Source organism: Leuresthes tenuis, unplaced genomic scaffold, assembly GCF_036924035.1.
Source record: "Leuresthes tenuis unplaced genomic scaffold, fLeuTen1.0.hap1 SCAF_6, whole genome shotgun sequence".
Classification (NCBI taxonomy): domain Eukaryota; kingdom Metazoa; phylum Chordata; class Actinopteri; order Atheriniformes; family Atherinopsidae; genus Leuresthes; species Leuresthes tenuis.
The window spans coordinates 34,339,865-34,362,668 of NW_027325360.1; the positions used below are offsets into that span (position 1 = coordinate 34,339,865).

At 42.3% G+C, this 22,804-nt stretch overlaps 1 protein-coding gene across 1 annotated transcript in view; it reads right to left on the bottom strand.

Annotated features, from left to right (window-relative positions):
- Positions 1–22,804, bottom strand: part of abca2 (ATP-binding cassette, sub-family A (ABC1), member 2) — a 357,455-nt gene that overhangs the window by 149,009 nt on the left and 185,642 nt on the right. Inside the window, exons 13-14 of the mRNA XM_072388588.1 lie at positions 12,219–12,321; positions 11,922–12,036 (exon numbers count right to left, since the gene is read on the bottom strand). Of these exons, the coding sequence (XP_072244689.1) occupies positions 11,922–12,036; positions 12,219–12,321 (218 nt within the window). The remainder of the gene's footprint in view (positions 1–11,921; positions 12,037–12,218; positions 12,322–22,804) is intronic.

Below are 22,804 nucleotides of genomic sequence, written 5' to 3' on the forward strand. Positions count from 1 at the left end.
ACATTTGATTCAGGAATATGCTCCTCTAGAATATGCTCCTGCAGCCATGTAAGACACATAATACTGCAGTCTCCATATTCTTTCTCTGAGCTCCTGAGCACATCATTTTGTTTGCAAGTGATGTAATACATAACTATCATTATGAAGGGAAGGTCTGGGGCCTCATGTACAAAGGGTACAAAAAAGTGGCGAACACACTTTTTCACGTCAACGATCAGATGTATCAAGAGCGAAATGACTGTGGAAATGTACGGTGCCTCACGCAAATTTCAGGGCTGTCGTACGCACTTTTCTACAGCGGTTGTTTCTTTGGCGACACTTACAGGTGATGTTGGGAAACTGCTATAATCAATAAATGTAAACACAATTTGTCCTCAGAATGAGCGATGTGCACATCTGAGACACATGAACAATTATCACTTATAAACAATTAACACACCCATGTGTCTGCAATTACAGTTAGAGTGAATATAAAAGTATGTGCAAAGTGGTGCAATGCATACTATTAAAAACAATGGCTGCTTTAGCGGTGTTGGAAGACATAGCAATTGGTGCAATAAGGAGAGAGCGTGTATTTAGAGACAGGCATGATTTGTTGGAACATGAGAAGAAGTGGCTCATCAGCCGTTTTAGGTTCCCGAGGGCAATCCTCCTGGAGCTATGCGCAGAGCTGCGGCCGGCGTTGGAGCGCAACACAGCGAGGAGCCATGTGCTGCCTGTTCCCATACAGGTGATGACCACGTTGGGGTTCCTGGCAACCGGGGCATTTCAAAGGGAGCTGGCCGACCGATCGGGACTGTGCCAGTCGACCCTGAGCCGAGCCATGCCAGCCGTGTGGGACGGGATTATCCGCATCTCAGCCAGGTATATCAAATTCCCACAAGGCAGCTGAACAGGCCAACATGAAAGCACAATTTGCAGCGACAGCCGGTTTTCCTAATGCAATCGGAGCTATCGACTGCACACACATTGCTATAAAAGCGCCATCACAGGATTAATTTGTGTATGTCAACAAGGAATTCCATTCCATCAAAGTACAGATCATTTGTGATGCGCAAATGCACTTAACTAACATTGTGGCGAGGTGGCCTGGTTCAACGCATGACTCATACATTCTGAGTAACAGCATTGTTGGGAACAGACTACAAGCTGGCACTGTGCGCGACGGTGGGCTTCTTGGTGAGTAACTTTATTCGTGTAATTGTCCTAAGATTATTCCCCGTGACGTGCATTGAGCATGTGCGCAGAAAATTTCTATCCCGTCTTCACAGCATCATAGTTGGTGGTTAAAGTTAGTAACTTGCTGTTTTTTTGCTGGTTGAACAACAGCTTAAGATCTTTCTAACAAGCCCCTGATCATCTCTGTGTGCACATGTTAATAACCTTGTGCTTGTGAAATGTCTCAATGAGTCTCACCTTTTCGCCGGTGCACTTCTGCTCTAGATTACTGTATGAACACGTATGTTGTGAGTTACACAAATGTAGGTATTTACCTTGGGGGTAATCAGAGTCACCCACATGTGCTCCCACCACCCTTGGGAGAGCAGTGTCACCCATAGTTGTGTCGCCTCTCTGTTCAACTCCTCAGCATTAAAGGCCTCGCTCACGCTCTCCCACCCACTCCTCTTACGTTTGCTGCTTATATCGTAGGACAGCGTGCCAAAGAGCACATTTTTGCGGGCCTCCACTTCAGAAAGTAGCACCTCCATCTCACTTTCCGTTAAGTTATTCTTTTTTCCGTTTTACGCATTCTTTATTCTTTATTTTCTGATCCTGCAGAGAGGGGAATCGCAGGTGCAGGGCTCATTTAAATGTGATTTGCATATTCAAGTAGGGGCGTGGACAGGGAGGAGTCGGGTACTCTGACATGTGCGCTCAATTCCACGTTGATTGGGATGTACAAAAGAAATGTGCTTGGATTCATGCGTGCGCACACATTGATACATCCGGATATTTTTGTACGTTGGAGGGCATTTTGGTTTGAGCGTACGCCATGTTTCAGTAGGAAATTCACGCAAGTCTTTGTACATGAGGCCCCTGGTCTGTCCTTTTCCACCTTTTTTACATCCACAGCATTTCCTCTTCACACTATCTAGGATTTGGTGTCTTATTTCAGGTTTTAGCTGACATTAGGAATCCTCAATTAGCTGGTCCTGCTAATAAACGACTCTTTTGTTGGCATAACAATTCATCATAACAGATGTTGAAAAGTATCAAAAATTCGAGAACAATCTAGTCAAAAGCACAGCTTCCAAACCATAAAAAAAATTTAAAAAACTGATTACAATTTAAGACAATGAAATTAAATTAATCAAAGGATTACACAATGGGCTCACACCGCGCTCACCACCCATTGTTCTGGCACTCCTCCACTAGCTCAGCGTATTTTGCCCTCTTCCTCTCATTGGCCTCCTCGATACAGTCCTCGATACAGGGAGTTTTAGGAGAGTGATCTGCTTAGAGGTCTCTGACATGAGTAGCATTGTTTCGATCACGGCACCCCCATGGCAGACTTGTTTGCGACGTGTACCAGACACAGACCATTTTTATTTCTTATTTTAGAACTTTTCATCATGACAAATGCTCAGTGCTTGCACACGAGGATCACCTACAACAAAGACATACTTCTGGACATTGGCAAAATTCTTCACAGGCTCAGTCCAGTCCTGCTGGACTGTAGCTTTCTTCTTCACGTCGACACCAACTAGAGTCACGTCGACATCAAACGGCAGGCTGCAACAGGCTCGAGTAGGCGAAACGGCTAACGATCGAAGACAGATGCGCAGTAACAAAGTCGGGCTACATGCTAGGCTAAAGGCTAGAGCTACAAGACCACCGCTATATAGCCTTCTGCTAGCTAACGTTTGCTCTCTCGAAAACGAGATGGATGGGCTGAGAACTAGGATAACATCTCAATGTGAGATCAGAGAGTTTTGTGCTCTGAGTTTTACAGAAACCTGGACTACTGCAAGCCTATCAGACTCGGCCATTCAACTACAGAGCCACTCTGTGCACCACAGAGACCGCACATCTGCTTCCGGTAAAAACAAAGGTGGCGGTGTATGTGTTTGCATTAACAACAGATGGTGTACGGATGTACAAGTGGCTGAAAAACACTGTTGTGCAGACATGGAAGTGCTGATGGTGAAGTGTAGACCATTCTATCTACCGAGGGAGTTGAGTGCTGTGTTTATGCTGGCTGTTTACATCCCGCCGTGGGTCGACCGGATATAGCGCTAGGACTACTACACAACATCATCGGGAAACACAAGACCACACACCCAGATGCCGTGTCTGTTGTGGCCGGGGATTTCAACCATTGCTACAGCATTACAGTGCTACATCAGCAAGTGCATTGATGACATTGTCCCCACCAAGTGCTGCAAAATATATCCAAATGAAAAACCTTGGATAAACAGGGAAGTACACTCCATGTGCGCTCCACTGCATTTGTCTCTGGTGACGCAGATGGATACAAAAAGGCCAGATATGACCTATGCAGATCCATCAGGGAAGCCAATAGGCAGTACAGACTGAAGCTGGAGGAATACTACAACACCTCAGACTCCCAATGCATGTGGCAGGGCCTGCAACACATTCAGTTTCCAGCAGAGGAACAGCAGGGTCATAGACAACCACAACGCATCACCAGATGAGCTGAATGAGTTCTATGCCCACTTCGACACCCTCAACACCAACCAAAGCAGAAGGATTCTAACAGCAGAGGCAGCACAGAGCCCTTCACCCATGTGACCTTAATTGAGGTGAGCAAGGTCTTTAGTAGGACTAACCCCTGAAAAGCAGCAAGCCCAGACAAGATCCTCGACATCTGTGCTTCACAGACATTTTCAACCTGTCCCTCTCCATGTCGTCTGTTCCCACATGCTTCAAGACCACTAATCATAGTGCCCCTCCCAAAGAAAAACAATATAACATGCCTGAATGACTATTGTATAATTGCTTTGAGTGTTTTGAGAGGACAGTCAGTCACACATCAAAGAGGACATCCCAGACACAATAGACCCCCTTCAATTTGCATATCATCAAAACCGTTCAATGCAGCCATCCTTACAGCCCTGTCACACCTTGAACACAGAGACACCTATGTTTGAATGCTGTTTGTGAACTACAGTTCTGTATTCAACACCGTCATCCCCAGTAGACTGATTGAAAAGCTCTCCACCCTTGGACTGACATCCTCCCTCTGCTTCTGGGTCCTGCATTTTCTCACGAACAGACCCCAGGCTGTTAGAGTTGGTAGGACATCCAGCTTCAGGACAGTGAGCACAGGGACCCCCCAAGGGTCAGTTCACTCCTGTACACCCTCTCCACCTACGACCGCATCCCCTCCCAGAGCAACACCTCCATCATCAAGTTTGCTGACGACACTACTGTCATTGGGAGACCACTAAAAAGACCAATGAGATGACTATCGACCCAAGGAGGAGAGACCAGCACGCCTTGCTACACATCAACGGGACACAGGTGGAGAGGGTCAAAACCTTTAAATTCCTCGGCACTCACACCAGTGAGGATTTCACCTGGACACACAGCACACAGCAGATCGTGAAGAAGGCTCAACAGAGACTCTTCTTCTTGAAGAAGCAGAGGAAATTTGGACTGTCCACCAAACTCCTCAGCAACTTCTACAGATACATAGTGGAGAGCGTCCTGACAAAGTCCATCACAGTGTGGTGTGGGAACTGCACAAACCAGGACAGAAAGGCTCTCCAGCGTATCATTAGAATGACACAGTTCTGAGGAGCTGCCTTCCCCCCACTACAGGACACCTACAACACCTGGGTCACTAAAAGGGCACAAAAAATTCTCATGGACCCCACCCATCCACAACACAAACTGTTCACACTCCTACCATCTGGCAGACGCTACAGGAATGTGAAAGCAAGGACTACCAGATTAACAAACAGTTTTTATCCTCAGGCCATCAGGCTCCTGAATCATGGACCATAACCCCACTTTTGGACAATAACCTATCTACCTGCAATATTTGCAATTTTTGCACGACATTTGACTGATCTTTTGTTGCATATTTTGCACTTTATATTTTATATTCGATATATATATATTTTGGTTGGGAAGTCGCAAAGTAAGCTTTTCATTACCCAGTAATAACCACTGTGTCTGTTATTGTGTATATGACAAATAAACATCTTGAATCTTGAATCTTAAATGTCGGGCCGCAGTGTTTCAGTGGCGACAGTTTCTGGGAATTTAAGTTGCTTCCCCAGGTCAACTTTTAACTCCCAGTTACATATTAACTAATCTCTGAGCCATACTGTTATGAGGTGCGAATGGTGATCGCCCTCTTCATCACGGGCCCAGGTGTTTGCTGTCGCCACTCCACCTCCCGGTGACCGGGAGATGCGTCACCGGAATAACTCACAGACTTTTCCTTGCTGGTTTCTTGGTGGAGCTATTTATTGTGCCCCCTTTGCTCCCCACATGTGTGTTCAGTCCCCAAATTACTACAGTCTGTACATATCTTTTTTACCAATCAAGCCCACATCAGCTCCAGCTTTTACATCATTCCCAGCCATTTTTCGCTCCCTTCTCCACCCGTCTTTTCTCCATTTAAAGGGGTCCCTCTCTTAATTAAACTCCTCCCCCATAATCATCAACCTCCGGGTAACAGGTGCTCCTTATCACCTGCAGCCGACATAGATTCCCCCAATACACAAAAATACTCATACACAACCACCAACATAACAGATTTTAGATTAGCACCCATCAGTGCCAGTGATGTCCCAGTCTCCATACTGATCCAACCCCAAACCCACAGACTAGTAGGTGTGCACCCCTAATAGCCTGCAGACTACAGATCAGGTCCTGGGAAATGAGGGACGGGGTCACTCCGTCACACATACTAATTGCTTTATCAGTTCTGAATACATATCATATGCTACAGCAGAGGTAAGCAATTTTTTCAAAGCTGAGAGCTACTTCAAGGATACTGAGCAATATGAAGGGCTACTTGTTTGATTCCTGAAAAACAAAGTTGTACGGTTAACCTTTAATGATAATAATAATAACATCTGATATTCATATATTTGAATACATTGTCTGATCTACTGTATGATTCCTTATAATAATTATTCAAATTGATTTACCATAGAGGGCCATATGTTTCAACATGCAACATTTTATTTCAGTCAATTTTAATCTATTTAATTTCTAAATGATCAAATCAAAATCTTCAAATCATGTCCCATTTGTACTACCCACTACCAGAGGTGGGACCAAGTAATATTTTGGCAAGTCACAAGTAAGTCTCAAGTCTCTCTACTCAAGTATAAAGTCAAGTCCCAAGTTAGTCAGTGGGGTTACATGAGTGCCATCAGATCGGATGAATGGCTAAATTACAATAAGACTGAGTTATTATGAGTTATTCATGTAGACACCTTAATCTGGCTACAAATCCGATCGAGTTATTCGCAATCGGATTAAGACCCTGAGATAACTCGATCCAAACGTACACTAAATGTGCATGTAGACGACAGAAGCACGTGATGGATTGGCTTGAGCGTTGTTCGAGATATTTTCCCTGGATCGTCGCCTGGAAGTCAAAAGAGACGATATTACGGTTGTTGTCGCCGCCGTCAGAAAGAAATAAACAACACGATGGAGAATGCGCCGTTGTGCATCGCGTTTGTGCCATAACCAGCTCATCACAAACAAAATGTAGAGGGACGCAGCTCCATCTTGCTCTTCGTTCGCCACCTTTCTTGAATACCTGAGTTCATTGTTGTTGGTGGTGAAGACGTCAACAGGAAGTGGCTCTATTGGCGATAGTTGAAATGGGTACAGCGCCACCTATCGTACTGCAGTATTTCATGCTTTGTGCCAGTGATTCGATTCAGTCACTGCCATATATCCAAGGATAATTACCCTTGCTCAGATAAGGAGCATAACCCAACTATAGCTATAATCGAGTTAATCTCATCATGTATCCCCACTGACTATTAGCAAGTCCCAAGTCAAGTCACAAGTCAAGACTGAGTTTCAAGTCACAGCCAAGTCATCATGCGCTCTTCATTAAATACAATTTTTTCTAAATGAATATTGAAATATTAAGTTTACACAAATAATAGTTTTTTTCTGAAATTTGTACTTTATTTGAACACTTACAAATTCAAGAGTGAATGAACATCACAGTCATTAACAGTTACTAAAACCAAAATGAGCAAACTGTTAAACAATAAATAAAAACACAATACTTGGGTATTGTTTTAAGACAATATCCTAAAACCAGTAAAATGTTTTTCCTGGTTTACAGTACTCCTTATTACAGAGAGATCATCTGTCTGGGTAGGTGTTACAGAGGCTCCACGTTACTTTAAATCCTTATATGGTATTACATTTGCAAAAGATTAAGTTAGACAAAAGTCTATCAGTCGTTTGTGCATGTTGCGTCCACAGTATGATGCCACTGGAGCACTGGAGGCAGGCACTGCTAAGACCCTGATAGCCACTCGTAAAAGCGAAGAAAGAGTGTTCATTGCCCAAAACAAGAGGGTATTCTGTCCTTCGGATATGTCAGCATAGTGACTTAGCTGTAAAGATGGAGAGGATGCAACATCCTTCTTGCCTCTTACAGTATGTAGCAAATAACCCTTACTCTTGGCCAAGTTCCTGTTGCTCTCTCTCATCAACTGGAGATACATGTTGCTCAAAATCTGCAGCATCTCGGATGATCAGTTCTGGAAAAAAAAACACAAACAAAAAGCTCATTACTGTGATACAGTTGTTAAAGTGAAAAGGTATTGTAGCATCTAGAACAAATTACAAAAACACTTTAAACTTTAAACTTCATATTCACCTTTCACTTGTTGAGCCACCTCCTCTTTGACTTTATGACTGACTAGAACATGGTGCTCCATCCACTTTAAGGAAAAAGCTGGATCCAAGACAAAGCTTTTCAGGTAGACTGATTCTGAAAAAGGGGCAGTGACTCTTGACGTCTTTGTGCCCTGGCAATTTTCCCATTGCTAAAGATTCCAAGAAATCTTTTGGTCAGAGACTCCTGGAGACCTCTGACCAGGTTGTTCAGGAAGCGCACTTGAGGCTTCAGCCTCCCAAGATGGTGATTCAGGAACAATACTGAGGGAACCACGAAACTGATTGTGATCATCTTCTCCCCTCTGTGTCAGATTGGTTGCCTCTCCAAATGGTTTCAGGATGTCTACCAGCGCCCTGTCTATCTTCAAGAAGCTCTTGAAAACCCAGCTCTTCTTTATCTCTCTTTATCTTTCTGTACTTCCCTCTATGCCTGCACCCTATCTCTACTCTGTCACCTCTGACAGAGTCGGACTCGTGGGTTCCTTCTATGTAGTTTATTGTTAGCTTTTTATATAGCTTGTTATATCTTCATTTGTAAGTCGCTTTGGACAAAAGCGTCTGCTAAATGCATAAACATCTTTAAATGTCGTGCTTGAGTGCAGGAGTGAGCAGAGATTTGATAACTTAGAAAGGGAAGGAGATGTGACTTTCTTTTAAACCATCACCCACCACCAGGTGGAGAGTATGTGCAAAACATTGCGCTGTTTTCTTGACATTGCAGCATCTACTATTTGCTGATCTTCCAGGGTTAAGTCATGCCAGAGCTCTGGGTCATCAAGATGATCCTCATCATGAACTTCATCTCATTGTTCAGTGGAAAAGTACACAGTGAATGCTTTGCGCATGTTGGCGGTATTGTCACTGATAATATAGTCCAATTTATCTTTAATGTTGTACTGATCACATATGACCTCAAAATGCTCACAGATTATTTCAGCTGTGTGTGAACCTTTGAAGCAGTCACAGGCCAAGAGATGCAACTTTAACTTTATCTGCTCTGCATCTTTCTCAAAATGGTGTACAGTGACACCAAGGAATCCCCTCATTTTTCTGTCTGAACAAATGTTCACAGTGACTGAATTATTTATTTTGATTGCCTCTCTGCACCAAGGTTCTCGACTTTTGATGTTCATGTCCTACAACACACTGGGCTGTACTTATTGTCCATTACTATCAGGAAGTATCAAACTCTTGTTTTCCGTGATAGACGGGCAAGTTGCAATCAATGATAAAATCAGAAAGTAGTGCATTGGTTATAGCTTTCTGTGGTAGATGAGTCATGCTGTACTTTTCAGGCTGGATGTCTATTAACTGGGTGATTGAAGGCTGTTGTGGTTCATTTGTGATGTTTTTGTTCATCTGGTATTCCTCAAAACCATAAAAAATAAGCATGTTATGGAGAATCTTAGAAAAAGTCTCATAATGTAACTAAGACCATTTATTCAAGCAGATTTTTTTTCACCAATTAACATATATAAAAAGCTGATGTTTTGTTTCTAATTTAATGGCCAACAACTTATACAAATCATGCCTAAAAGAGTTCAGATTTGTACAAATAAGCAATCAAAAGATTGATTTTTGATCAAGACTACTAGTAGCACTGCTGGCATTGACTTTGAGGTGGGTTACACTCTTGATCTGCACACAGAGCCAAACAACCATTAGCACTATGCCTGCAGCATTTTGAATCACATATCAACCTAACATGCATGTCTTTGGAGCGCAATATATTTGTAACATTAAGTTACTGTCAGCAGTGACCGTGTTAACCGTGAAAATCCTAGTATAGGATACCCTCCGGATACACATCTGTGATAGATCCTAGTAGTGGATATCTTACGTATACATACATCACACATCAATGTTTTATCACTATAAATCCTTTAAACAACTCCTGTCCTGCTCAAATGCCTAACTTTCAGTAATTCTTAGGATTCTAACCCTTTAAATGACAGTTATTTTATTTAATAATTTACTAACAAACACAAAAAACATCCATCCATTTTCTATACAGTCAATCCATCGGTCGGGTAGCGGGTGGGCTGGAGCCTATCCCAGCAGTCATTGGGCAAAAGGCGGGGGACAGGTCGCCATCACAGGGCCACATAGAGACAAACCATGCACGCTCACACTCACTCCTACAGACAATTTAGAGAGAACCCACCCGGAGAGAACCCACGCATATACGGGGAGAACATGCAAAGGCCCCAGGAACCCGGAACCCTCTCGCTGTGAGGTGACGGTTCTAACCACCACACCACTGTGCAGCCCCACAAGAAACAACATTTTCTAAAAAATAAATATTATACAGATGGGGCTTTGGTGGTAACTAGAGTCCTGGATATGTCAAATATTAGCAACAAAATTGCTTTGATATCATTAGTATATTGTTATGTACTACAGTTTTATGTAAACTGAACAAGTTTTACTGTCGTACATTGAAAGACAAGGTGCTGGACTCAACATCCCCCATCAGTCCCAGCAAACCAGCCACTCTATTATCTTACTCACTCGTCATCAAACTCTGCAGTGGCTTGATAAGGAGCCATTCATTTGAATCAGGTGGGGTGACAGAGGGAAACATCGAAAACGTGCAGGGCAGTGGGTCATGAGGACTGGAATTGAGAAACACTGGTATAGACACAACGGCCAATGATTCTTTTTCAGTCGGAGGTATGTTGCATAGGAATATGTTTCAAAATCTGTGTACTGGCTGGAACGGAGGCTGTGGAACTTAGAAGATTCAAGAAGCTTTATTTATCCTGAGGGAAATTGCTGTGCAGCATTTATGGAACAACAGGGGGAAAGTACTAAATAAAATAAAATAAAGGAAAATAGAATAAAATAAAGCAAACATAAAATAACTTAAGTAACTGGGTACAATATGTGCAGTGTGCAAATTATCAGCCTCAATAAAAAAAAAGAAACAGTATGTACAAACAAGTGATTAGGAGAAAGTGGCATTCGGTAAAGTGACATTTAGCATTTGGCCTCAGGTCGCCGACCCTCCCTAGACCTGAGGTAGATGAATTAAACAGTCTGATGGCCACAGGCAGAAAGGATTTCCTCTGGCGTTCAATCCTACAAAGGGGTGGAATGAGTCTGTTGCTGAAGGTGCTTCTGTCAGAGGTAAGCACCTGGTGGAGAGGGTGAGTGTTGTTTTGCAGGATGCTATGCAGTTTACACAACATCCTCCTCTCAGACTCCACCAACAAAGAGTCCAGCTGGACCCCCAGGACGGAGCCAGCTGGACCCCCAAGACGGAGCCAGCCTTTCTGATGATCTCATTGGCATCTGCTGCCCTCAGCCTGCTGCCCCAGAACACCCAACCAACGAAGATGGCACTCAGAACTTTAAACAAATAAACGAGACAAACAACCACACACACACTCACACTCACTCAAAAGGACAATTTTACAGACACCAATTAACCTAACATAGATGCTTTTGGACGGTGGAAGGAAGAACCCGAAAAGAACCCACGCATACACGGGGAGAACATGCAAACTCCACACAGGAAGGCCCCAGCCAGGAGTTGAGAACTGTAAACAAATCATCCCATTTCTGCTAATTACCAAATACATATCACCAAATCTTTGTCAAATCATCACATCTATTACATTTTTTAACAAATTATTTTTCCCAATTTTGTACAATATTTGAGTCTAATGTTGCCATTGCGTTTCACTGAAAACATCTGTTATCGCTTTCATATTGTTTGTGAGAAGCCTGGCATTGCATGCTGTTCACCAGTGTACTATATTCTGAGGGTATAATTTGACACTGCATCTCTGAGTGCACCCAGCCTCTCGCCCGATGACAGCTGGGTTGGGTGTATATGGAATTAAGCATTTATCTATCTATAAAAAAAAAATAAAATAAATAAATCTCTAGAAAATTGTCCGTTGATGCTTTGTGGGTGCACATAGTTTGTTGATGGAAACAAAAAGTCTTGTAAAAATAGTCATTATACAGAACAAAGTAGCTGAGGTTATGGGGGAAGAATTGTACTCAGCCTCACATTATAAACATTAGTGGCAATTAACACAAGCACAGAGTCTTACCTCTTTGAGCCGGTGCTCCTTCTCAGCCACAATGTGCTGAATCATCATGGCTACTGAGTAAACCCAGGATATCACCATGCACAGAGGCATCATGTGCTCAATCACAAACAGAAAACTGAAAGGAAAACAACAAAAGGTATCAAGTAAACACCATACACCCACATGTTTTACCAAATTTAATTTAAAATGCATGAATTCTCTGACTTCCTTTTCATCGTAACCTGATAACATCTCCAAAAAATAGATGATGTTAAGAATAGTAGGTGTCATTTTTTAAATAGAAAGTACTGTTCTTACTCGTCTCTGGTGTAACATGGATACGGGAACATCTGAACGTAGTTACCAGGCTCCACCACATCATGACCCACAAATGTGTTTATGATGGCTCTCTCTATCATATCTGGTGCAAAGTGGAGGAGAAAAAGAAAGAGAATCTAAACAGAGCAGAATCAAATTAATGTTGATGTACATCCATTGGGTGAACATGGCTCCAAGAAAAGATACATTTTCTAACCTCTGGATGTGCAAACAAGCAAACACTTTCTAAAATATTAGTAATACAAATACATTTTTATTTGTATTAGTATTATTAATACTAACTAAACTAAACTAAAAATAAAAACTGAAAGCATGAAAGATAGAAACAACATTAAAACGGAACATCAACCTAAAAACAAGTGAAGTGCACAGCATCCAGTTATAGAGAGTATGCCAGTTTGAACAGGTGAGTTTTGAGTTGAGTTCTTATGGATTGATCTTATTGAATATATTGACTTCTTATATTTTCAAATGCACTGTTCCACAGTTGAATTAAATTACAGTGTTTGATACAGTCCACATTTCCATATGTCTAATTGATGATTACATATAGTTAATAGAAAAGTGACCAGTATAATTCGTCTGAATACAGGAAAAAAAGCTTTTGAAAAATTTGCACAACATAGGAAAGCTGGCCATGGTTTGGTGTAAAGTGACATAAATGTATGAAAATGATTACCTACACATGTATTTGGTTCTGTTTATTTATATATATATATATATATATATATATATGATTACCAGTGAGGCTTAGAAAGAGATTACCTGTGCAGAGCAGTAAACTCAATCTAGCTGTTTGACATGTTTTCACTTTTCTTGCGGTGTATCTGGTTCTTTAGCTTAGCATAGCTACCAGCCCTCTCCCTCCAACTCCTGCCTTCTCTTGTTCCATGTATCAGATGCTTAATTACTCATCTGCCTCTTTTAGCAACAATGATACATGTAGTCTTTGTTGTAGTTTGGAAGCATGGTTCCGAATTGGAATCTCGACTCTGCACCGTTGAAAACCACCTGATAGCAAGCCAGTGTGCTAGGTGTGCTAGCCAGTATGCTAGGTGGCTGACCTTGCATAGCTAATACCCTGGTAATTGGCAGCTCCATAGTCAGAAATGTGGCATAAGGAATACCAGCGACCATAGTCAAATGTATTCCAGGGGCCAGAGCAGGCGATGTAGAATCCCATTTAAAACTGCGGGCTAACGGTAAGCAAAAATAGAAATAAATAGTTATTCACGCCCGTGGTAATTAAACCTAGTTACATAAATCGGAGGCCACTAAAATTAATGTTGCATCAGTGTGTAATTTTACCAAAACAATGTGGGACTCCATAGTTTACTTTGAACACCTGCAAACTCTGACTAGTGATGCCATGTTTAGCTACATGTCATCCTTCAACCACTGGTTGTCTAGATGGTGTCCAGCAAACAACGTGGACTACATAGATAATTGGAAATCTTTCTGGGGAAAACCTGGTCTGATTAGGAGAGATGGCATCCATCCCACTTTCGAAGGGGCAGCTCTCATTTCTAGAAAAATGGACAAATTTATTAGTCATCCAAAAATATGACAACCCAGGGTTGAGACCAGGATGCATAGTTGTAGTCTTACACACTTCTCTGTAGCTTACCATCTGCTGCTAATGACTACCCAGACTTAATACACTAAGGTCTATCAAGGTAAGACTACCCAGATTTAATAAATCAATAATCACAAGAGAAACAAATACGGAAAACCTAAAAAAACCTTAAGACAAACAAACAGCACTAAACAACTCTCAAGCATTCTGTACATGATTCCCGATTTCACTTTATTGTTCCTGTTCTGAACCTGACCCTGATCCCTGCTCTTGGATTCCCCTTGTCTGTGAGTTCATGAAAGCCTGACCCCTCAACTATTACCTTTCTTGGATCTCTGGATTTTTTAAGTTTTTTTTTTTGGATTCTTCGGCTGTTTACCCTTGGATGTTCAGTGGATTAACCTTGTTTGGATCCTGGACCTGAACCTGTTCTTTTTCACTCCCGGGGTATTGTGAGTCCTCTGATGGCTATCATTTGGATCTATGCATTTGTCTCACCTGACTTTCTGCCCTGATTCTTTCTGAAGGAAATAAGATTTGGAGCACCCCATCTTCCTCTATATATCCCCTGCCATAACCTGTTCTCATTCATTAAAGCCAGGATCCACATATCTGCCCTGTAAGCTGATTACAGTTTGGACAAATCACCTTCGGCTTCCTTCCTCTCCAACCCCTGCTGCAGCATCTCGACCTAGTCTGGATGTTTTTGAATCATCCATCTGGTTACCCATCTTTCATTCTGTTAGAACAATTAACTCACAGACAAGGGCATGAAACCAAGAAATCCCTCAGAGGCCTCAGTATTTTACTTGCAAGGGGAGAACAACACACGAACCTTATCTCTGCAGATTCACAAGAGTTCTCCAATGAGTGGTTGCCTCCCTTGCTCTTTTATTTTTGGTGACACACACACACATACATACAATCCTCTATGTGCCCAGGTCTGGTATATCTCCTGAGTTTGGAGGCATCTCCTTATTTGGGGAGCTATAAAGATAACGATCAGTGGGGAGACAACATTCCTTCTTAAAACACAGTTCCCTTTGTCTCCCAACTTCTCCTTGTGAAGTTTTGATATGAAATGGCCTCTTTGGCTGTGACTTTTATATAATGATAATAAGCAAACTTTTCTGACACATTCCCACATGAGTTATCTACCTTTTGATCAAACTCTGACCTGGTTTGAATTCTGACTAATCCAACTCTCTGTTTAGACTGGGATTATCCATCTCACCAAGTCATTGTTATTCCTGTTGATCACGGTTGGATCCTGCTCAATAGTTCCTGAACTCATCTCTTCCCTTCGAATTCTATTAAATCCATTACCCTTTACTTCTGTGTAGGGCAGTCAAAGAATATTCTAAATCTGAATAGGTTTTAAAAACAGACATTCGGAGGTTAAAATTAATATTCGAATTTGTGGGAAAACACATCCACGCAGCTATTGTGCGGCTATCTGCTTTGCAAGTGGTCGCACTGCATGACGGGGTCAGGTCCAGGTCACAGGAGCCGCACTGTCTGGCAAAGTTGACTTAAATGAAGATGGCAGAAAGTTCAGAGCCCAACTCAACTGCAGGCACAAAGAAAGTGAGGAAGCGGTCTGCGGTCTTGGCCATTAGTTCATTTACTTATTTTTGTATAGGTAATATGCTGTCAAATATGTTTAAACTTAAATAAACTACCTATACAAGTAGTTATGTCTCGTTGTATTAGTTTGTCCTGTTATTGATGTAATGTTGTCATTGCCTTGCTGTCTGGCTGATTGAAAGCCCCCAGATGCGTATACGTGTCATTGAAATAATGCGCAAATACAGATATTCAAATACATGTGGGTTCTTTTTAGAAGGAATATTCAAACCTAATTTTTGATCAATTTTGACAGAACTACTTCTGTGCTACTGGCCTTCATACTCAACTGTCACAGTACAATCTGGCCACTAGTATGAACTCAGCCAGTGAGGCAGACTGAAAGGTTTGAGTGGAGCATTTTTTTTTCTTATGATGAAACACTAAAAGACATGTCCACCATGTTACACGAGTTAACACAACAACTGTCTGAGCTAAGATCGGCAGCTACACCACCACCATCCAATCCCCCAGTAAACCACTCATATTCAGATCCTACAATTCAATTAAATTCAATTTCAATTCAATTTTATTTATATAGCGCCAGATTACAACAATTGTCATCTCAAGGCACTTAAGTAATATAGTCCAATTCAAGCCAATTGGAATTCAATTCATTGTAATCATAATCCAATTAATTCATATAGAGCCAATTCAAAAAATAATATCCTAGCTAAGGAAACCAACAGATTGCACCGAAACTTGTCTTCAGTCCAATCTCCCGTCCTGAGCGTGCCTGTGGCGACTGTGGAAAGGAACGACTCCCTTTTAACAGGAAGAAACCTCTGGCAGAACCAGACTCAGGAAGGGTGGCCATCCGCCTCGACCAGCTGGGGTTTGAGAAGACAGAGAAGAGGGAAAAGAGGGGGGAAAAAACACCATAACGCCATTCAACGGATATCTGTTGGAACAGGGAAACACAAGTTAATAACCACAATACAGAACCGCAGATGATGCCACCCGGACGCTACTCAGGGGATCCTGCTAGTTGTAAACCTTTTTTGACTCTGTGTGAGCTACAATTCCATCTGCCACCATCTGCTTTTCCCATGGAGGAGGCTAAAGTGACATGTCATCTCTCTTTTGTCTGGTCTAGCATGTCAGTGAGATAACTCAGAATGGTCACGTCAATCTGCTATCTGTGCAGCAAGTTTCTCAGAAGAAATAATCCGCACATTTGACCCAGCCTGATATTGAAACTACAGTCTTTGCTAATATATCTCAGGGGAACAGTTCTGTAGCTCAATATTCCATAGAGTTTCGCACATTGGCAGCGGAATGCGATTGGAATGAATCGGCTCAACATACAATCTTTCTAAAAAAGGCTGTTGGAAAGAGTAAAGGATGAGCTGGTTGCTCGGGAGCTTCCGGAGAGATTAAATGGTTTGATTAACCTAGCCATTCAGATTGACAGACGTATGTTTAAACAAAGTCAGGTACAACCTCAACCTCTCAGATCTGTTTCTGCATGCCAGTATGTTTACTTTCTACCACCTCGTTCTAGTCCCAGAACCCATGGAGATCGATCATACTCATCTGACCCCAGAGGAACGCTCTTGTCAATTCAGGAACAACCTTAGTCTATACTGTGGTGATGCAGGCCACAGAGTCTCTACATGCCCAGCAGATGCAAAGACTCAGCAGTCAGTCGGAGGGCACTGCTGAGCCGTTCCCTGTCACCGTTCCCCCATCCCATCCCTTCACGAACAACCAAGTCCATCTTCCAGATCAGATTCTTCTTGCCTCCACCTTCATTGATGCCAGGGCTGATTCGGAGTTTATTGATGAACATCTTGCTGTCTTTAAACCTTCAGTAACAACCCTTAGAACAACCAGTGCAGGTTAAAGCCCTTGATAATCATGTCATTCATTCTTTCTCTACACAAACTTATCCTATTCATGTTTCCTTAGATAATCATCATGAGGAGATCCAGTCTCACATCATCAAGTCCCCACAGTTACCCTGGGTTCTAGGAGCTACATGTCTGAAGAAGAATAATCCTTATATTGACTGGCTCACAGATAAAATCATTAGATGGGGAACCTCTTGTCTGAATTCCTGTCTAAGGGCCACTCCTTCTTCTTCAGGTCTGAGTTTTAACGAGAGGGTGGAGGAATTCACGGATCAGTCCAATGTTCCGGAGATCTACCTGGACCTTAAAGCCTAGTTTATGCTTCTCCATCACGTCGACGGCATAGACGAGACGCCGTCATTGAGCATTCAAAGTTCTGCGCCGAGGGAACGTGTTGCTCTGCAATTCACCATGCCGCTAGGGGTGTGTTGCTGTGTGTTTGTGTGGTTTCAGGGGTTATAGCCGAAGCCTTGCTTTTTCTTCCAGTCACAGTTAACAACAGTAAACAATGGCAACTGAAGTAGAGCAGCTCTATTTACAGTTGGAGCTCATCAATTTTGAAGAACAAATGCTTATATTGCAAATGTTGAAGCGCTGGTGACAGAGACCTTTGCGGAGGTGGTCTGTACGACCACTAAACCGGTTGAGGCTGGGAACGGGTGAATTTACAACACTGGTTCACCCACTGAGGGACCTGGATGAACAAATGCACTTTCAATACTTTCGAATGTCAACGGGGCGATTTGACGAGCTTCTTGACGGCTTATTTGACGGCTGTTCTGTGTACAGCCATTAAGACCGGAAAAGGCAACTGGTGGAAATTACATTCTGAGCAGACCAATAACCGCCCTTGCGGTCAGCATCAACGCAACGTATAGTTAGAATATTTTGGAGGTGCACGTCAGGTTACACCATGGGGTTCCACGTTGACAGCGTACCAACGCCGTAGCTCGACTCGAAATGATGGAGAAGTATAAACTACATTTAAGGAGGTATTCAATCAGACTAAACCCATCCCTTAACCTCCACACAGACCTTATCAACCTGCTTCCAGGAACAACTCCGCCTTGCGGGCGTCTGTACTCACTCTTCACTCCTGAACGAGAAGCTGTGCAAAAATACCTGGACAAGGCTTTAGCTGCTGGACTTATCCTCTCTTTTTTATAGGAAAGAAAGATGAAGGATTGTGCCCTTGTATTGATTTCAGAGGTCTTAATCACATTACCACCAAGAATCAATACCAACTTTCTTTCATCGCTTCTGCATTTGAGCTTCTCCAGAGGGCCACCATCTTCATACAGCTTGATCTGCTTTTAAAACCCCTAAAGGACATTATGATACCTAAACATACCTTTTGGGTTGACAAATAACCCCCACTGTGTTTCAGATCCTAGTTATTGATGTGTTAGTAGATTTGTTGAACAAGTTTTGCATTCATCTACTTAGACAACATCTTAATTTTCTCTGAGACTGAGATCAGACATGTGGAACATGAGCGAGCGGTTCTGCAACCTCTTCTTCGGAATCATGTATATGTTAAAGCAGAGAAATGCCAGTTTCATGTCCACACAATCTCTTTTCTAGGCTTTATCCTGTCCGTAAATCAGTTCTCATTGGATTCCTCTACAGTGGAGGCAGTTAGAGATTGGCCGGAACATGAAAACTGTAAGGCCCTGCAACGCTTCCTTGGTTTTGCTAACTTCTATCAACAATTCATCAGACACTATAGCTCCATAGCCAGTCCCTTACATCACCTTACCTCTAGCAAAGGGAAATTCATCTGGTCTCCTGATGGCAAAGAAGCTTTCCAGCAGGTCAAGAACAAATTGACCTCTACCCCATACTCACCTTACTGGATAAAAGAACATCAATTTAGTGGGTGTGGTGCTTTCTCAATGTGCCAAGAGTGACAATAAGATCCATCTGTGTGCCTTTTTCTAGCCCGCACCTGGTTTGTGGTTCAGCAACGTTTCTGGTGGCCGACTTTAGCATGTGACATCAAGGAGTTTGTAAACGCCTGTCTGGTCTGTGCCCAATTTAAGCTCCAGCTGGCCTCCTTAGACCTCTTGCTGTTCCACCTTGCCCTTGGTCCCACATATTACTTGATTTTGTCTCTGGTCTTCCCCCTTCTAATGACTGTACCACCATACTCACCATTGTTGAACGTTTTTGTAAGATGGTTCATTTTCTTCCCTTGCAAAAACTCCCCTCTGCCAAGGAAACTGCAGACCTGCTTGTCTCCCATATTTTCCGGCTGCATGGCATTCCACAAGACATTGTATCCGACAGATACATAATTCACAGCCAAATTCTGGGCTGAGTTCTATCAGTTTCTGGGGATCTCTGTCAGCTCATCTTCTAGTTTTCACCCTCAGTCCAATTGTCACAGTTCATCCTTCGTGTCTCCCCTCTTATCCCTCTGCCTCAGTTATTTTCCACTCACCTGCCAGCCACTCCAACCTAATCAGCCCAACTACACTCACTTACAAGCTCTGTTGCAGCTCATTCCCTGAAGCTCATCGGCCCTGAATCTTTCAGTCCATGCTGATAAAGAACTGAACTGTATGAGTCTGAGGGCTCACATCCCCCCTCAGCCCGCAGCCAGGTTCAGCTTAATCCCTTCCTCTACCCGGAGACCCTGAGATTGTGTGTGAGCTATTAGCCTGACGATTGCGACTGTTTTCTGAGTTTCCTCATCTGCTCAAGTTCTAGTTTTGTTGGTGTAAAAAGAAAAGTCATTACCAACTGTTTCTGACTTCTAGAGTGCTGCTTTCGGGTCCTAAATACCCCCGTTACACCAATCGCCATACTGAGAGATTGAATCAGGAACTGGAGACTGTCCTCCAAGTTCTGTGCCCCTGGGACCCTGCCTCTTGGCCTAAGAATGTGGTCTGGGTCGAATGTGCCAATAATTCCCTTTCGACATCAGTTCAGACTTGGACTGCAAATACCTAGGGTGCTGGATAATAAACTGGAGTGGTCTGCCAATATAGAAGCAGTGTACAAGAGGGGCCAGAGCCGTCTCTTGTTCCTGAGACGACTCGGGTCCTTCAGTGTCTGCAGTGACATGATGAGTATGTTTTATCACACTATCATTGAGAGTGCAATGTTCTATGCTGTTTTCTGCTGGGGGAGTTGCACAGGTTTGGCTCTCCACGGCTGACATTCTCCTGACATTCTAGCTAAACTCCAGGCGCTACTGTCAGCATTCACATACAGTGTTACTGATGCAAAAAAGTCTGTCTACATCAACATAGTACTACTGACACCCGGAAACTTTTTTCCACCTTCAAAACTCTACTTAAGGCGAGACACGGCAGGCAAAAACAGTGATTTTTCATGCAGTGGTCAATTTTGAGATTCTGGGCTAGTTTACTCCTTCAATATGTGTTCTTTTAACCTGCTATAAAGAAAATGTTGAAAACATACATTAAAATGTTTATTCTATTACACTTTCTTTACTCGCGGCAGTACGTTTCTCCCGAATTTACCAAGAAGTTAGCATTCCAACCCGACATACCGAGCTTCGTCTATTTACTCAAGTCTGTCATGGCCAGTATCATTGTAAAGCTCTGACTCCCCTGCACAATGATATGTAACCCCAATAATTGCATTTCTTTTCTATCAATAACCAATCGGGAATGTCTAAAGGTGGATTCATAGCTAATGGCGAAATCTCATTGGCTACTGTTCGTTTCTGCTAATGTAATTCGCTCAGACGCATCACGTGGTGGACTCTGACACTTCCGTGTTCAGCTTTTCGCGGTATCTCCGAAAATGCCCCTTACAAAGAAAAGAAAGCAACAATTGCGCTTTGCAAGGTGCAATTCAAGGAAACCCATTCAAGTAGCTGATAAGCCACCAGGTAGCAGTACTTCTGACTGTAAACTGTCGTTAGAAAACCAAGAGGGAGTTAATGACAGTGCCACTGATTGTGCGACACAACAGTGGCTTATCATACATGTAGCACATCTCAGTGAGTTGATACGCGATCTCTTGTGCCCTAATTGTGCTGCATCGGATCTATTTATTAACATTGATCCAGTTAACCATGGCTTTTGTAGTAGTCTGCTTTTAGAGTGCAGTAATTGCAAAGGAGAGAGTCAGTATAGACGAAGCGTTTATACATCCACATGGCTGCAAAGCGAGACGAGAGGTGATGTCGCATTTGACGTTAATGTCCGCATGGTGCTTTTGGCCCATGAATTAGGGATGGGATATGCTGCACTGAGGAAGGTCAGCAAGGTGTTGGGGATCCCTTCCCTTCACCTGAAAACATACCAGAGGCATGACAAGAGAGTGACTGGTAGGCTATGGAAACAGGGATATTGATTTTGGAGGTCTTTTCCAAAAGAAATTGGGTTTTTGTCACTCAAGTGTAATCATATGTACTGTATCAATAAACTAAAGAAAAGGAATAGTTATTGACATAATATACAAAACATTTTTATATTTTCATTTAATTTATGCATTTCTTTTTTAGTGGCAGAAATTGAGAGAGGATTGGAATCACTACACAAGGCCAGGGAGCAGATCAGGCAGGCGTACACAGATGTCTTTACATGCCTGCCATGTTATTAAATAATCAATTTATATGAGCTTGTATTCTATATTAATATTGTTCTATTATTCTATATCATTATTACTAATGGCCTGAGCATTTACTCTGTTTTGAGCAATTGTTTCCAATACATTATGATAAAAAAATGTGGAGAAAATAAATTTTTTAAGGCTATTAACAGTATATTTTGATTTTCTAGGTAATGAAAGCATATATCCTAAAATCCTTCTGTAATTGTTTTTTCATCTGGTGTATAAACAAAATGAAAAAAGAATTTTGCACCTGGCTTCATCATATGTTCAGATCTATCTACTGGAAATATATGCAAATGTGCGCTTATTTAATGAGATAATGCCTAATTTGCAGAATCAAACATACAAATTTGAAAATCTTGTAATACATTTTTTTCATACTCGTGTAAGTAATCAACAGAGGAAGTTTCATGGTGATATCTATTATTTTAAAATGTTACCCTATTCACCTGTAGTGTCTCGCCGTAATCCTCCGCCTCCGCCACCTGCTACCAATCTAACAGCAGACACCTTTGCCTAATTTTTTACTGACAAAGTGGCAGCTATAAGCAAACAGTTTACCGAACCTTGTACCACAAAATCTGCATGCAGAAGTCCTACTGCATCATTTTCCTCATTTACCCCTCTCGCTCAGAGCAGTGTGTCTAAACTTCTCACATGTAGCCGTCCTACTACATGCCCGCTGGACCCCATTTCTACTAATCCTTGCCAATCCATTGCTCCTACTGTAACTGCAGCAGTCACGCATGTGTAATCATATGTACTGTATCAATAAACTAAAGAAAAGGAATAGTTATTGACATAATATACAAAACATTTTTATATTTTCATTTAATTTATGCATTTCTTTTTTAGTGGCAGAAATTGAGAGAGGATTGGAATCACTACACAAGGCCAGGGAGCAGATCAGGCAGGCG